General features: G+C 48.9%; 1 protein-coding gene across 2 annotated transcripts; it reads right to left on the minus strand.

The window, feature by feature from the left end:
• Nucleotides 1-3,012: 3,012 nt before the first annotated feature.
• TRIM50 (tripartite motif containing 50) lies at nt 3,013-13,053 on the minus strand. 2 transcript variants are annotated; one of them, XM_012556792.1, is made up of 6 exons: nt 12,651-13,053; nt 8,981-9,076; nt 7,766-7,996; nt 7,638-7,657; nt 6,416-6,540; nt 3,013-3,663 (listed from the first exon to the last, which is right to left on the minus strand). In XM_012556792.1, the coding sequence occupies exons 1-6, from the start codon at nt 13,047-13,049 to the stop codon at nt 3,074-3,076; spliced, it is 1,461 nt and encodes a 486-aa protein (XP_012412246.1). In that variant the 5' UTR covers nt 13,050-13,053; the 3' UTR covers nt 3,013-3,073. The 2 variants fall into 2 exon arrangements, with proteins under 2 accessions (XP_012412246.1, XP_004380805.1); XM_004380748.1 differs by having other exon boundaries at nt 7,638-7,660.
• Nucleotides 13,054-16,903: the final 3,850 nt, after the last annotated feature.

Consider the following 16,903-nt stretch of genomic DNA (forward strand, 5'->3'; position numbering starts at 1 on the left):
TATTTTGTTTGCTCAGTTTTTTCCAGCTTTGGCCATTGGGAGCTCTTTCAGTTGGCTCCTGGATCCCTTTGACATACCCCCATCATTGTGGGGTTGTCTGCTTATTTGTTTTTGAGCACTTCCTTACTTTCTGGCACTACAAGATACTCCAGGATATTTCCTGTCCCAGTCCTAAATCAACCATTTCTCCAAGGAGCCCTGGTTCCTTTTATTGGAGAATGGTATTAGAAATGAAGATTTGGTGCCAGGTGACCTGATTCTTTCACCTTTTTTAAATGTCCCCATTAGAAAACTTAAAATTACATGCGTGACTCACATTAAATTGCTATTGGATAGCCCTGCTTTAGAGTCTTCTCTGTCCTAAAAACACCTTCCTTTAATTGCATCTCTCTGTCAACCTCATGACCCATTTCTCTCCTTCCTTTAACTGTCAAACTTTTTAAAGGAGAATCAGCAACCATTGCTTTTACTTCTTCATTACATGCTATTATTGTCTTACTTCCCTGCAGCCTGTCTTCCACCCCACTTCACTGAAATGGCTTCCACCAAGAATTTCCTCATGTTCCTCTCAAGCCCTTCCTGCTCTACCTGTGGTTGTGTGGTGCTGTGGTACACACCCTCCTTGTTATAAAGCTCTCCCACTTTGGCTCCCACAACCCCACTCCTGGCTGGCATACCCTCCCATTCTTCTGACCAATTGTACATCCTGGCTGCCTCGTCCAACCTGCTTCCTAGGCTCTGGTGTTCCAAACTCTGATCTCCTTTCTGTTGGTCTTACATTTTCTTCCTGGGCAGTCTCACCCACTCCCACACTATAGTTATTACTACAGAATAAAGTTCATATGCACTAAAGTAGCGTTGACAGCATCCCTGGTCCAGCCACCCCCCACCCCAACTGCAGCATCTCTTGTGGACCTAGATGCTAGAAGGCTCTTCTTCTCTGCCTAGATGCCATTTCCTTCAGCTTAAATGTCAGCTCCTCCATGAAGGAGGAACTGCTCTTTCCTCTGCCCTCTCCTTATTGGATGTAAATCAGTTAAGAGCTTTTGGTTGTAAGCCAAAAACACTACCTCTGCCTAGTCAAACCCAAGGGGGGATGTGTTAAACAGGTGCAGAGGTATGTCACTGTATCTGCCAGGGTCTAGCTGGGAACACAAAGGTGCACTCAAACAGAGTAATTGGGGAGATATTAAAGAAGGGACTATTTATAAAAGAATAGTCAAAGTTAAGGGAACCCACAAGAGATGGTACAGTACTTGGGGCTAGCAACAGCATTGTTACAATCCCTAGGCCTGAAGGAACAAGGGAAAGGAGTTACAGAAAGAGAGTCTTTGGCAGAGGGCAGCTGCCAACCCATAGCCCAGCAAGAGGAAACCAGAAAAATAAGTACTTCAAACTCTTTCTCCTGCCCTGGGATCTCCTGCTAGTGCCTCCCACTGGCTGAACCCAATGGAGGCCAGAGGGTTTGCATTCCATTGAGGCCAGCTTCTCAGGACAGAGAGCAGACTGGGAAAGGTGGAGAGTGTATACAGAGGGGCAACACTCCTCAGCTCTGTCATGAAATTGTTGGAAGAACTGAATAACCAGAAATGGGGTCCAGAAGGCATGAAGCACACAGCAGGAAGACCAGGGCCAAGGCCTAACTGATTCAGCTGGTAAAGAGACAACGAGCCACTCTTCCATTTGGACAGTTCCTTTGGCAAAAGGAAGAGTAGCCAGAGGTTCCAGCTCCCTGTGGTCCTTGTCCTACACACCAAAAGGGATAACACCAAAACCAAAGGGGCAGATGAGCTGTGGGAAATCCCATTGCTGAGGAACTAATTCTAGACTGCAGCTAAGCAGCTTCACAGTCTGCAGTGCTGTTTCAAGGGAGTGGGGCAGAAACCCTCATACCTCACCAGAACCCCAGAATTGAGGAAAAAGTCTCTCGTGACACCCTCCCAGGGGGATAAGGTGAGTGGGTGAGATGGCCTTGAAGTAGCACCTCACAAGCCCTCGAGGGTCACAAGATGTTCTGCGGAAACTCAGGCTTCATTGCCATGTGCCTATCAGGGTAGACACATGGGTGCCGTGGTGAGGCTGTCCCCCTGCAGATGGCACTCAGGCAGCTCCACAGACCTCAGTGGCAGAAGGCTGTGGCTCTTATCTCTAAAGCACCATGCCTCAGGTGACTTGTTTCCAACCAGTCCGTCTCCTTAAATTTCCAGATTCTTTGGAGAGAATTCAGTTGTCCCTGTGTTGGTCTTAGGTAGGCCCCTGCTCTGGCAGCTGTGGGCAGGGGCAGGATCCCCATAAGCAGACACAGCCTCTGGGCCTACTCCTGGGTGCCCAGCAGTTGTCAGAAACGGGCAGCATGCCCTGTGTGGCCCCTAGTCACTTTGCTTTGAAATAATGCCATTTCCGGGTCTGTCTTCCTCACCTAGCTGAGAGGGAAGTCAAGAGAGGTCTTTGGGGACAGAGCATTCTACTCATCTCCCCAGGGCCAGGACACAGCCTGGGCTCATCAGATACTTGTGTGGGATGAATGACTAAGTGGTCAATGTGACGGTAACTGCAGACCAGGTGGGCAGGGGGTGGAATCAAGATCTCACCAGAGGTTGGAGCGGCTTTTAACGGTCCACACGTAAAGCAGTATGTACATGCAGCAATTAAGATTTGAAAATCATTTAAAAAGAAAGAAAGAATGTCAATTTCAACATCTTAATAGTCGTATCCCTAAGAGTTGTTTAAAGTTTATCATGTTAAGGGAAAGTTATGGGTAAGAACTTTGTAGCCTTTAATTCGAAGAGTAAGCACAGATAGCATTGTTAGGAAGGACCAAGGGAAGCTCAGCTTGACCACAGGCTGTGGACAGCAAGGCCTGGCTCTGCTAATGTTGGTCAAAGGTTACTAAATATGCCCTTGCCTGATGGGTTGGGGATTGTGGTCATAAAATGTTTCTAGGGGCAAACAGGCATGAAGACATTCCCCAGCAGTGAAGAAATCCCCTACTGCTGGTGGTGGTGATGGAACCACACAAGTCCCTGCTGCCTGGCTGTGGTGGATCTGTGGGCAAGCAGGACATTGGGAAGCCCTATAGCTTGGTGGGCTGTGGGAGGGGGAGGTGGCCAGGCCCGCTGGGTGGAGGCAACACCATGGGCAGGGAATTGCTGCCCCGTTCATGCCAGCACGTGTCTAGGATGGGGTAGAGCTTGCCCTGGAAGTCAGCCTGGAATGTGTAGAGCAGTCGCAGGTCATCAGGGCGGTCGGCATCAAAGAAGGTGAGCTCACCCTGCTCATAGTGCAGGTAGACACCAATGCGGTGGGGGTGGCCCATCACGGGCAGGGGTACCCGTGGGCAGCCAAAGGCCTCATACACCCGGCTCTCCTTCAGGCCAATCAGCCACACGCCATGCTCTGGGGACTTGCTCAGCTTGCCCTTGCGACTGGCTGTGCCCTTGATGACCCCCAGGCGCCAGTCACTCTTGCTGCCCACAACCACCTCCCAGTAGTGGCGGCCGCAGGAGAAGCCCTGGCAGGCCAGGACACATGTGCTGTAGTCGAAGCGCTCGGGCTGGCTGGTGCGCTGCTGAGCCAGGAGCCCACACTGCACCACCGTGTTGCCCTTGGAGAGCTCGAGGAGGGGGTGGGCTGTGGCAGGGTCCAGTTTGAGAGGCTCCGGGGCTATGGAAGAGAGCAGAGAAGCATGTTGTTGAAGCTACACAGAAGGCAGCCTCTGCTCCAAAGAGGCCTCAAGCCTCTCAAGAAGAGAAACTGTGCCTGACTAATCTTTGATCCCCAGGTTTCAGGAGGGACCAGCACAGAGCGGGCACCCAAAGGATGTTGGCTGAATGAATGATGCCCAAAGCGTGGGAAAAACAGACAGCTGTGAGTCGAGGGATTCTGGTGAAGACTGAGGTGGAGGTGCTGATGGAAGGGCCCAGAAGGCAGCCTGCCACATATGCCCCACAGCTAAATTCTCGAGGTTTTCTGGAGAATCCATAAACAACTGCAGTTGTTTTCTGTGATACCCTCATCAGCCACTTGAAGGACACACTATCACAGCTGAACTCTTTGCTAGCTGTCAGCTCATCAGTTTACCCAAAAAACGTGCAAACAAGATTCACTGTTCACAGACTGTCTGCAGTTTTGTCTTCTCCCCCTCTCCTTTTTCTCTTTATAGACTCTGTTTTTGCCTTTGTTGGATGAAATCAATCTATTGATTGATCTCTCTTATGTACAAGTCAACAGCATGCTAATAATACATGAATTAATTAATTAATAAATGTCTTTGAGTTATGTTTGACAGAGTAATAACTACCATTTATTAAGCCCTACACTACATGTGTGGGGGCAATGGTGGTTAAGTGGTAGAATTCTCGCCTTCCATGTGGGAGACCCAGGTTCAATGCCTAGCCAATGCACATCATGCTCAGCTATCACCCGTCCATCAGTGGAGGCTTGCATGTCTATAATGCGGAACAGTGTCAGCAGAGCTTACAGACTAAAACAGACTAGGAGGAAAGGCCTGGTGATCTACTTCCAAAAATTAGCCATGAAAACCCTATGGATCACAATGGTTCAATCCACAACCAATCGTGGGGATGGCACAGGACCAAGCAGCATTTTATTCTGTTGTATATGGGGCCATCATGAGTCAAGGGCTAACTCAGTGGCAGTTAAGAACTATATGTATGCACATATACATATGTATATACATGCACTTATCTCTCTGTGTGTATGTAAGTGCATATAAATACACACACACAGGTAGTCCCCAACTTACAACATATTTGAGTTCTGACAAGCCACACTTACTACCATCCCTTTTTTACTACATACAGTGTTGTAGCACGTAATTTGCTGATGTTATCATTCTCGAGATGTTCACTCACAGATGTTTATATGTAATGTTTCCAACCTCCAAAGGCAAAGATTGGATTTATAAAGATACTGATAATAAAAGGCAATAATAATGAAAACTTAAAAAAAAAAAAAAGAGGTATTCAACTTATAATGGAGATGTCAGAACAGAACCCTGTCATAAGTTGGAGACTACCTGTATATATAAAATGCAGCCCCAGCAAGGTAAGCGTGAATAGCCCCTCTTTACGGACAAGGAAACTGAGGCTTAGTGTGGTGCAGTAGGTTGCTATTGTATGGCTCTTCTAGCCATGGTCTTGTAGCTCCCAAGAGATGACGTGGTAGGATTATGCAGATGTGGTGCTTGTGGCCCACCAAGGGGATTGGACAGTTTTGCTACTGCAAATAAGGTGCATGGAACCCTGTGGGAGTGGGACCATGCAAATAAGTGCATAGAATCCTTGCAGGGGGTTGGTCAGTTTTGCCATCCCACTAGGCTTAAAGGGAGCCAATCCAGAGGTTGGGGTAGGGGGTGGGGAATCTCACTACCATCAAGAAGAAGAGCCAGGAATGGAGTGCATCTTTTCAACCCAGAGTCCCTGTGCTGAGAACCTACTAGACCCAGGAGACATAAAAAGCTGTAACACTGGAGACGGTGTGAGACAGCGAGAAGTGGCAGCAAGCATGGCAGAGTCCAACAGCAGAGAAACAACAGCAGCAGAACCAGGACACTGGCATGAGATGGTGCAGTGGGCTTCCCAATCCACAGAGTGAGGCAGCTACAGTGGGCATGCCAACCTACAGAGTGAAAAAGCTGAGTGCCTTCAGGCAGGAGGCTTCCTGGCAGAGTTGGGTGCCTCTGGGCAATTATTAGTAGAGCTAAAGAGCTTTATAACACTTGTCTGAGCAGGGCAGAGATCAGGCCAAGAGCCAAAAGCTAAGGGCAGAGGGCCAAGGGCCTAGGGCTGAGAGAGAGGCCTGTGGGCATGGCCGAGAAGAAGCTGTCTGATTGGAGAACTGTATCCCGAGTCATTTCTGTTATTTCCAAGTTGATCCTGATTCTGAATTGTAACCTGTTACTTCCCAAATCACCCACACAATCATGAGTATGGTCTGTGAGTTCTGTGTGGCCATTGCAATGAATTATCAAACCCAGCAGAGAAGTAGAGAGTGCCGCAGGAGGGACGGCTGGTGTCAGAATTGGTTAAAAAGTTGAAGAGTAGAGGTATGTCTCACCTCCATCTCACAGGAATCAGCTTTGGGCTGATGCTTATCTTGATGATTCTCCTCCTCCCCCCTCCTGAATTTAGACGAGGTCTGACACCGTGCCATTTTCACATTCAGAGCAATTTCAAGTACTTGCTCAGTCACCCAGCCGGAAAGAGATGGAGCTGAGCCGGAGCCCAGGCTGTCTAGGGGGCCCCAGTCCCACGTTCTCATCACTACTCTATGCCAGCCTCTCCCTCACATTCTCTCTAGCTCGACTCTCTCTGACTGAAACGAGAAGCTGCTGCCCCACCTTGGGTGGCCACTGCCAGCCACCCTCTGGGAGGAGGACAGGTTAGGGCCTCACCTGGCAGAACTTTGCGGAAGAGCCTTTTCCACACAGTCAGCTTGATGTCGGCCTGGTGGAGGCCTGGCTTGAAGGAGATGGGGCTGAACGTGCCTTCCAAGGGCCGGGCTTGCTGGAGCTCTGCTCTGGATGCAACATTAACAGTGACAGGAGAGCAAGGCACCGGACAGCCCACCACACCCATGTGGACATCTAAACCCAGAGGTTGGAACACTGCACTCAAGGTGCCTGTCATTTCCTCTCCCCACACCTGCTTCCTAAAGAACTACCCCTTCCTAGGAGGGGTTCTCGAAGTACAGGGCCGAGACCAGCAGCATCAGCCTCCCCTGGGAATTTGTTAGAAATACAAATTCTTGGGTCCCCACCCAGACCTGCTGAATCAGAAACTGCTTACTGGGGTCCAGTAATCTGTGTTTAATAGGCTTTCTTGGTGGTCCTGGTGCAAGATTGAGAACTACTGCCCCGTATCAGTGACCCTGGCCCCAGCCACAGCCAGCTGGCCCAGGAGAGGACACCTGCTACACACTGAGTCAATCAGATCCCCCATCCATTTGTTTACACCAGTATCTCTTAACCAAATTGTCTCCAAGACTAAAAAGAATTTCAGGAAACAAGAAGACTCCCATAAACAGGGTCTGAGGAGGCTCAGGAACTACACAAATTGTGGATTTGTTGGGACTAGAACACCGGTCCCACACCCTTAGCGCATGTTTCCAGGTCCCTCATTCAGGCCACTACCCACCTCTCCCACCTCATCCTCCCCTTCCCTTCTGCATCAGACTCACCCCAGCAATGGTGAGCTCCTTCAATACTCCAAAGACCGCACTACTCCACCTGCTCACGTGCCTCAACTCCCACTCTGCTGACCTGCAAACGCCTGTTGACCTGCACACCTTCTTTGCCGATTCCCCAGTCACCTCCTCCTCTGTATTGTTTCTGTAGCTTGCATGAATTTCCATTGTATGTAATCATAGTTCACTGTCTGCCTGAGGCTCAGAGATATTATATAGCTTGCCCTAGCCACCCAGCCAGTAAGAGATGGAGCTGAGCTTGAACCCAAGCTGTTTGGGGTCCCTGAAGGCAGAAACACAACTTTCATCCCAGTGCAGAGCTGGATTTGGCAGCTTCTCCAGAAGCACTGGTTAAGCCAAATGAGGAACTAAGTGGAGAGGAGGTGACCATCTCCCTTGGAGCCACTGGACGCTCCCTTGGAGAGTCTTACCTGGAGGCCATGGAGTGGTACTTCTGAAAGACAGAAGAGAGGCAGGGAAGGCAGAGGAGTGGTTAGGAAGGAGGAGACTCTGGGGGCCCTGAGAGCCTTGGCATGGGGACATACCCTTGTCCACTCACCCGAATGAACTCGTGATGACTCTCATTACTGAACTGCTCCAGCACACGCTCAGCCTGGACCAGCTGTTCCCGAGTCCTCTGGGCCTGCTCCAGTTGCATGTCCAGGGAGGCCACAAGGCCACGAGTGTGGCCTTCCACCCCCTCCAGGCAGTGGGCCTTCTCCTCGTCCACCAGGTGGTGCAGCTCCTGGAACTCTCGGTGGATCACCCAGCTGAACACATCGGACTCATTCTGGAACATGGAGGGGCCAGTCACAGCTGAAACCACAGCAGAGCTGTGTGGCTATGGCTGGGCTTCCTGGGCATTCCTGAATCGGCTGGTTCTGGCACCTGAGTCCCAGACAGGCCCTATGGGGTGACTCCTGCTCAGGTGTTCAAACTGTGCCTGTGACCCCTATAAGTTTCAGGGAGATGTGGCAGTGAGGGTGACAGGTGGCAGGGGAGATTCTGGACCCCCATTCCCATTTCAAACAGAGTCGCTCTGCTTTCACCTGTTTTAACTATTAAATGTGCATGTAAAATTGTGTGTTATTTTATCACGGGGCTCTACAACTGAAAAAAAACTGAACACCCTGGGAGAGCCCAGACGTTGGAGTGAGCTAGCCCAGGACTCCCTGTGTGACCCGAGTTTTGCTCTCCTCAGACAGGGGTAACACCACCCCCTCTCAAGCATGATGAGGGAGGGCTAAATGACACACTGTGCGAGGCTTAGTGTATATAGGCCGCTCCTGCTCCTTGTCCCTGTTCCACAGCCACCTTCAGGGCCCAGCCTCCATGCCCTCCCAGCCCCCATGCCCCTCACTGAGGACAGGCAGACAGCAGCTGAGGTTGTCGGGCCTGTCCAGGCCTGTGCCCTGAACGTACTGGAAGGGCACCACAAGAAGCCCACTTACAGGCTGTGAAGGTCAAGCAGACACAGGTGGCACAGGGGGCAGGGCCATGCCCACAGCTTTGGGTTGTTTACCTCTGGGACTCAAATTCTGGGTTATCTCAGTCCCAAGGGCATGGAGGACAGAAGCCAACTTGGAGCCGGTCCTGACAACTGAATTGAATTCTCTCAGTTGGGACTTTCACTTTCCCCACACACCCTGACATGCCTTGAATTCTGGCTTCTTATGAGAGGCATGGTTTTTGTAAAGGACAAATAAGAACAGGACCCTGCAGGACAGCAAAGGTGCCTGGTCTCAGTGTAGGGGCACAGAGAGGGCTCACTCACAACAATTCGGGTCCTGTTGTTCACCAGTTTGGCAATATGCTCATCCACCTTCTTCTGCTCCTGCTTTAGGTCGGAGATGAGGGTCGAAAGCTCCTCCTGGAGGCAACATGCCATGGCCCATGAGCGGCTGAGCTCTGGACCCACTTAGCTCTTTGGGACTTCGCCCTTCTTGGAAGAATTCCAATGGCCACAAGCACATCCCAGTGGAACCAGGGCAGGGATCCAACTTTCCCAGGTGCCCATCACTTCAAAATAGTTAAGACTGACTGTAGAAATTGCCCAGCCAAGGGAGAATCTCAACGTTATCCTTCTCCCTGATGTAGACAGAGATGCTAAACATTGTTATAACTACCTGGAAGTCATCACACAACATCCAAGAGTGGTGATTCCAATCTGAAGCCAACACTTCCTACATGGAATGCTGCCAGTAGGATACCCACCAGCTAAACTCTCCAGTCATTTCATGCCACGAGCAGGTCCAGGCTCAATGGGCATTTGATCAAGAATCATTTCAAAAAGGCTGGACCCAATGAGGCTAATTCTAGGGCATATGGTGCATATCATGGAACAGGGTAAATATTGTGGTGCAGGGTAAACCTGGTGACTCCCTACTCCCTATTAAAGACCTGAATCCATCCGTAGCAGGCTTGGACCCCCACCTGGGTCTGGGGACCTCTCCGGGCTTAAGTAAACTCATTTCTCCTGGGCTGCCCTGGCCCCAAATTTGACCTAGCCTTAGGGTGCCAAAGAGGACCACCTGCAGACCTGCCCATTTAGCTCCCCCACATGACCAGAGTCCCTTCTGTTTGTGCCCAGGGAGTGTACAGACACTTTAGTTGAGATAGTTCCCAAGCAGAGGTCAGCTTTCAGGAAGGAAGTTGAGTAAAAAGTAAAGCAAGCTTAGGGGTAAATGGACACAGAGTCCTTGCCTTGAGTCATGAGGCACTCAGAACATCTCACAGTGGCCTGAGAAGGACAGTCCAGTTGCAACCTTCCCAAGGCAGAGAGGTATATCAACTTTGCCACAATGAGAGGAAACAGAATTACGAAAAAAAAAAGTACCTCAGGATCCCAATAAATGGGAGAAAACAGCAATGCATGAAAGGTACCTGATAAAGGAGCATAATACAGTTGCATCACAGAGAAGAGACTTGGGATCACAAAAACCCAAACCCCAAATAGTGACCCACACCAGAGCCCAGCTCCTTGTAGAGATGATGAGCAAGATCCTTGTCTCCTGGCAGCCCTTCCTGCTACTAAAATTCAGAGTTGGTTCCATCCCACTGCAGTCTGACTTCCTCCTTCCATACTCCCCTAAAACTGCTCTTGCCAAGATAATCAATTCTGACTGTAAATCCAATAGCCATTTTTCAGTCCTCATCAGACATCTCACACACATGATCTTGTCCTCCAGATGTTCTGTCCCTCTGATTTCCAGGAGACCACACTCAGCCAGCTTCCCTGCTCTCTCTGCAGTTTCTTTCTCTACCCAAATTTTAAACCCTGGGGCTCCTCAGGTGTCCTCAGCAGTGTCTTCCCTTATTCTACAGACTCTCCTTGGTCTTCAATTTCCACCCATAGGTAGATTACTTCAAATCCCTTATCTCTAGTCTTGATCCCTTTCCTGGTCTCCAGACTCTGCCACCTACCTGTTTGTTGGACATCTTCTCATGATTGTCCCATGAGCACCTCACACTCTGCCTGCCCACTCCTGACACCGCTGCCCCCTCTCCCCCATACACCCATTGTCTGTACAAGGGGACTTGCCCAAATTTCAGGTCTGGGGGTCAAGCCTGACTCTTCGCTCTCCTGTACTCCCATATTCAGTCATCAAGGTTTTTCCTTTCTACCTTCTAATTATCTCCTGGAGTCCCTGGGTGGTGCAAACAGTTAATGTGCTCAGCTGCTAACTGAAAGGTTGGAGTTTCAAGTCCACCCAGAGGCACCTCAGAAGAAAAGCTTGGTGATCTACTTCTGAAAAATCAGCCATTGAAAACCCTGTGGAACACAGGTCTACTCTGACACACATGAGGTCACCATGAGTCAGAATCAACTCAACGGCAACTTTTTTTTTTATTATTATCTCCCATTCCCACTCCCTCAGTTCCTGATGCCCTCATATCTTGCTCCATCCTCCAGCCTCACTCTCCAGTCTACCCTCTGGCCAGAGAGATCTGACCACATCACCACTCTGCTTAAAACTCTCCAGTGCCCCCTTCCTCATGGCCCTCCAAATAAACCCCAAATCTCTTCAGGTGTGACACGGGCCTTTCTATGACGTGGCCCCTGCTTACCTCTTCTGCCCCATCTCTCTCTCACCTCTCTCCCCAAGTTTTATGGAATGTCTTATCTTTCCTCAAGTGTGCCATGCTGTTCACTTCTTGGTCTTTTGCACTTGCTGTCTTTACACTTGGAATGTTTTTCCTCCTCTTCTTTTCCGATCAAATTCTCCTTGTCATTCAGGTCTCGGCTTAGAGTCTACTTCCTCCAGGAAGCCTTCCCTGACCGCCTGAGGCCATGCAGGATCCATGTTCTGCGTGATCTCACCATTCCCTGTATTTAACCTTGACAGCAGCACTTAACATACGGCTCTCTCTGCCAGACCTCCAGAATGAGCTTTCCCAGAGCAGGGAGTCTCTTGCCCACTACTGTACCGAGGGCACATAGCACAGCACCTAGCACATATGAGGTACCCAGTAATGTTCATGGGAAGGAGGGGCGGATGGATGACCTGGCCAGCCCTGCACACATCTCCTACTTGTCTCCCAGGGCTGAGGAGCAAAAAAATGCTGCCCAGACCACTCGGCCCAGGAAATCCCCAGAACAGCTCACAGGGCACCTCTGCCTGCCTACCTTGATGCTCTCTCCTCTCCTATATTTTTTCATTCCTCACTTTCACTCCCATGCCAAGTACACTCCTTCCTGTAACATTTTACTTCCAAGAACCCTTCCTGCCCTTTCCTGATCTGTTGGCAATGGAAAGAAAACGGGCCTTGGTTTGACTCCTAGCTCTGCCACTCACAAGTTTGCATGAGCTTGGATAAGACCCTTACCTTCTCTGAGCCTCAGTTTCCTCATTTGTAAAGACAATAATAGCCCCACCCTACCTGCCTCACACTGTTCTGAGGAGTAAATGAAGTTGTGTAGGCGGAGCTGCTTTGTAAACCTCAGATGAATGCATTCAGCTCAGATGGCACTATTATCATTGTTGTTATTATCTACTAGACCTGTTAGGTTATAAAGCAGAAATTCATTGAACAAATATATTTTCAGTGCTTACTCTAGAATTCGGCAGGGAACAAAACAAAGTCACTGCCCTCATGCGCCTACCTGAGAGGCAGCCAGGGGAGCCCTCTAGAAACAAACAAGGGCTGCAAGGAAAAATTCAGCAGGGAAGGAGCCAGCCAGTGAGCAAGGGGGCTCTCCATCACATGTGTTCTGTTATCCCCAGCACCTGGTTTTAGCAGTAGCTCAAAACGTGATGAATGAATGAATGAATGAATGCCCGCAAGAGTCTTGCTGCAGGACAGAGCTGGAGGAAAACTGAGTCTCGCCTCTTGACCCTCCTTTTGTGTCAGGTGATAGGGCCAGAGAGCCCCAGACCTGGGCTCCACAGTCCACAGACCCTGCCCCTGGACCCCGCGCCCCCTTCACAGCCTTCCCTTCCCACCTTCATGCGGCTGTGGACGGTGGAGACGGGCGTGACGCGGTGGTGCTGGTGGGAGCCCAGCAGGCCGCAGAGACCGCAGATGAGGTCCTGGTCCTCCTCACAGAAGAGGCTGAGCGGGTTTCGGTGGTGCGCGCAGACTTGAGGCTCCGGGTCCCTGGGAAGCCGCAGGGCTTCAATCACCCGGGCCAGGGAGACGTTTGGGGGGGAGCTGCTGTAGTCTACCGCCTGCCGGCACACCGGGCAGCGCAGCTCTGTGTCCAGGTGGCAGGACAGGGAGACCAAGCAGCCCTTACAGTAGGAGTGGCCGCACTGCAGCATCAGGGGCTCCTTGAAGACCTCCAGGCAGATGGGGCACTGAAGCCGGTCCTCCAGCTCGGGCACGCTCACCTGCCACGCCATCCACCTGCGCAGCTAAAACAGCGCGGAAGGAATGTCCCCTCCACTCGCCTGTCCGGCACTCTGCTGCCCGCCCCCACCCCCGCCCCCAACCCCACCAAGGGCAGCCAGAATTTTAGACAGAAGCATGCCAGTCCTGGATTCCAGCCTTAGCCCACTGTGACCTTCGGCCTGTTTCTCAATGTGTAAAACAAAGGGCTTCAGTGAGAAAATGGTCACTTACAGAGATGAGACTCTACATTTTTTTACTCGGATTTGGTGGCAAATATGAAAGGAGCCAGCTTCAGGGCCATTTGGAGAGACACTAATAATGCAAGTTCCAGCCCTTAGCAGTCCTGGCCTAAACCCGACAGCAAAAACAAGCAAAGGTCATTAGCGGAGGGAAATATTTGGTCTTCCCACCGTCTAGATCAGTTCTCAAACTTTGGAGCAACTGTTGAGCGGATTATTATTGTAATGATTCCTGAGTTCCACCTTCAGGATTCTGCTTTAGGGGATCTGGAGTGCAGCCTAGAAATCTGCATTTATGGTAGACACCCCCGGTCATTCTAAAGCAGGGAGTTCTATACCGGAACAACATTGTTCTTCCGGGTCTGGGACTAGCGGGGCTCTCTCCCAGTATCCCACCCCGCACCCCATGGCAAATGACTGGCAAGGAGAGACAAGAAACACCATGCCTGAAGCTGAAGCAGAGCCAGGCAGTGCCCGGATACTGTGCTACCTGGTCTCTCAGGATCCACTGAGCCCTCCACTGGGGCCTCAGACCATCACTGACCTGATGGAGTCACTCACGCGATGGAGTCAGCCTTTTCTCTTCCCAGGATGAGAGCAGGAACAGAGACCTGGGAATTGCAGCTGGGTACCTAGTCTCTACCCTTTTTCTCCTCCCCTTCACCCTTTCCCAGCAACACCCTGTGTCCTCAAGGTCACCCACAATCAAGTGGAAACCGGGCCACATCATGGGACTGGGAAGGCAGCCTCTGCTTGGCCAGCTCTGATAATGGCAAGATTCAGGTGCTTGCTTTGGCTATGTATTGTGGGGGTGGGGCAAGGCAGAGCGGCTGGGCCCCTCACAACACACACCTTACAAACCCCAAAAAGGTGGGGTGTGTGTTTTGACAGAATTCTTTCTGAACCTTTTCTTTTTTTAAAAAATAATTTTGAAGGTATTTTTTATTCGTTTTGGAACCCTGGTGATGTAGTGTAAGAGCTTGGCTGCTAACCAAAGGGTCAGCAGTTCGAATCCACCAGGCACTCCTTGGAAACCCTATGAGGCAGTTCTATTCTGTCCTATAGGGTCGCTACGAGTCAGAATTGACTCAGTGGCAATGGGTTTTTGGTTTTATGTTATTTATTTTGATTTTTTTAATCGACGTATAAGTGCACAAAACCTAAGTATAGAGTTTGATGTACACTTTATGTATGTGTGTTATTGTTGTTAGTTCCCATCAGGTCTATTCTGACTCACAGTGGCCTCACGTGTGCAGAGTAGAACTGCTCCAAAGGGTTTTCAACGCTGTGAACTTTCAGAAGCAGATCACCAGGCATGTCTTACGAGGCACCTCTGGGTGGGTTTGAACCACCAACCTTTCAGCTAGTAGTCAAGCGCTTAACCATTTGCACCACCTAGGGACTCCCTTATGTATGTATGTATACTAGGGCCAGATGAAGGCACGTGAGGGCCCTAAACACTGATAATCTGTGGTGCCCCCTCCTCTGCTTACTCACACATTCTAACGGCATATGGGAGTTATACATATACATGTATATGTATGTGTGTGTGTGTCTTAGCTGTCCATGACGTAACTTCTTTTTCAATGTGACTATAATATTAGCAATTGAATGCAAAAGTGGCATATGCCATTTTAGCGGAATGAGACGAACTGGATTATAAAATTTTTAGTGGATGTGGTATACTAAGATTTTCACTATATACCACATTTTCTACAAAAAGAATATTGCACAACAAAGAAAATGAGTCACTGAACTTAGTTGTTTCAACAATCAATGTAAAATTCTGTTGATCTCCCACAAAGAAAAATTGACTTTCACTAATTTTGTTTTAAATGGCTCAGACTTCAATTTTGACGCTTGTTTTATAATAAATGCTATAATTATAAATCAACAAATGAAAAGATGTCATAAAAGAAAATTTAATGATCAGAAAACAAATATTACAACAAATTACTATATCTTATTTTTAGATAGATCTTTCATCTCTAACATGTTATAATTAAAAATATTTCTTTCTATTCTTTGTCTTACAAATTCTTCAATGACTCCATCACAGTGAAACTGCCAAACAATATCTACCTCCATACATAATAAGGATAATGAATCAAGTCTTTCTTGAATTATTGTTGTGTGCTCACTTTTCCTTGTGTCCTGTCTGCTTGGCATCTATGGATCTTCGCTTTAGACAACTGGTACCCCTGTTTGTTGATGTCTTAGGCATGTGCTTACCTTACTTATTGGTCATCCATCTCTGATGTGTACTCACCCTCAAGAAAAGATACAGAATGTTCCTGGCACCCAGAAGTCTCCCCCATGTCTTCTCACAGTCAATACCCTTAGCAAGGATAGGCGCTATCCTTGTTGCAAATTGTTGGGGATGTTTTTGAATTTCATATAGAGCCACATAATATGTACTTTCTTGTGTCTGACTTCTTTCACTCAATATTATTGAATTATAAATTCTTTTTTGATGTCATAAGGTAGTAGCATCATAACTAGCTTAACTTCAGGGGAGATAAGAATCACCATCCGTATCAGCACAAAGCTGATTCCTATGAGGTGGAACTCTGGTGACGCAGTGATTAAGAGCTCGGCTGCTAACCAGAAGGTCAGCAGTTCAAATCCACCAGCTGCTCCTTGGAAACCCTATGGGGCAGTTCTACTATGGGTCGCTATGAGTTGGAATCAATGCAATGGCAACGGGTTTTTTTTTTGTTTTTTTTTTTTCGGTATGAGGTGGAGGCAGGCTTACTTGTGCTTACTTACTAACCGTAGTGCACAGTTTCACCTGTTTTTCACCACATCTTTGGTGAAATGTCTGGTACAGATAGGTGTAAGGAAATTTTATTTCTTAATTCAATAAATATACATTGAGAATCTGCTATGTGTCAAGCACTGAGCTGGGTATTAGGAATATAGTAGCATTTTGGAGTTTATAATATAGTGAGGGGGTGGTGGTGTTAGGTCATAAATATATAAATAAACAATATAATAGTGTTAAATGCACTTCAGAAAATAAACAAGTGATGACAAAGTGGGGAATGGAGTGGCAAATTGTGTGAGGTGCCACTTTAAAAAGGGGCAGGTCAATGTCTCTGAAATGGGGATGAGTGAGCTGAGATCTGAAGGATACAAAGAAGCCAACCACCTGAAAGGCTGTAGGAGGAGCAGTCCAGTCAAGAGGTCAGCAAGTGCAAATCCCCTGAGGCTGGGAAGAGCTTGGTATTTCTGAGAGGTGACCTGGGTAACTAGAGTGTAGTGAGTAAGAGGACATCAGGAGATGAGGCCAGAGGTGTGGGCAGGGAGGGGTCTGTAGGCCAGGGCAAGGAGTTTGGATTTCATTCCAAGGGTAACAGAAGCTACGGGAGGGTTTTAAGTAGAGAAATATCATCTGATTTATATTTTTAAGTATAAATACGGCTTCTGTGCAGATAATGGGCCATAGTGGCTGGAGCACCTGGGTGGATGGGTGGTGATGCCAACTACTGATATCAGGAAGATGAGATGGAAAGGGAAATGGGGAATCCAAAATCAGATGCCTGAGGGCATTCAGGTGCAAAGATTAAGTAGCCCAGTGGCCCTAACAGACATAAGCTGGCCGCAGAATCACCTGGAGGACTTGT

The sequence above is a fragment of the Trichechus manatus genome, unplaced genomic scaffold (genome assembly GCF_000243295.1).
Source record: "Trichechus manatus latirostris isolate Lorelei unplaced genomic scaffold, TriManLat1.0 scaffold00077, whole genome shotgun sequence".
NCBI lineage: Eukaryota > Metazoa > Chordata > Mammalia > Sirenia > Trichechidae > Trichechus > Trichechus manatus.

Bases quoted from the DNA above. Each gene is read 5' to 3' on its own strand.
- TRIM50 (XM_004380748.1), bottom strand. From the start codon at position 13,049: ATGGCGTGGCAGGTGAGCGTGCCCGAGCTGGAGGACCGGCTTCAGTGC. The intron at 7,997-8,980 runs GTGAGTGAGCCC...TCCATGTTCCAG, and splicing joins ACAACAGGACCCGAATTGTT to AATGAGTCCGATGTGTTCAG. The intron at 6,541-7,637 runs GTAAGACTCTCC...TGTTGCATCCAG, and splicing joins TACCACTCCATGGCCTCCAG to AGCAGAGCTCCAGCAAGCCC.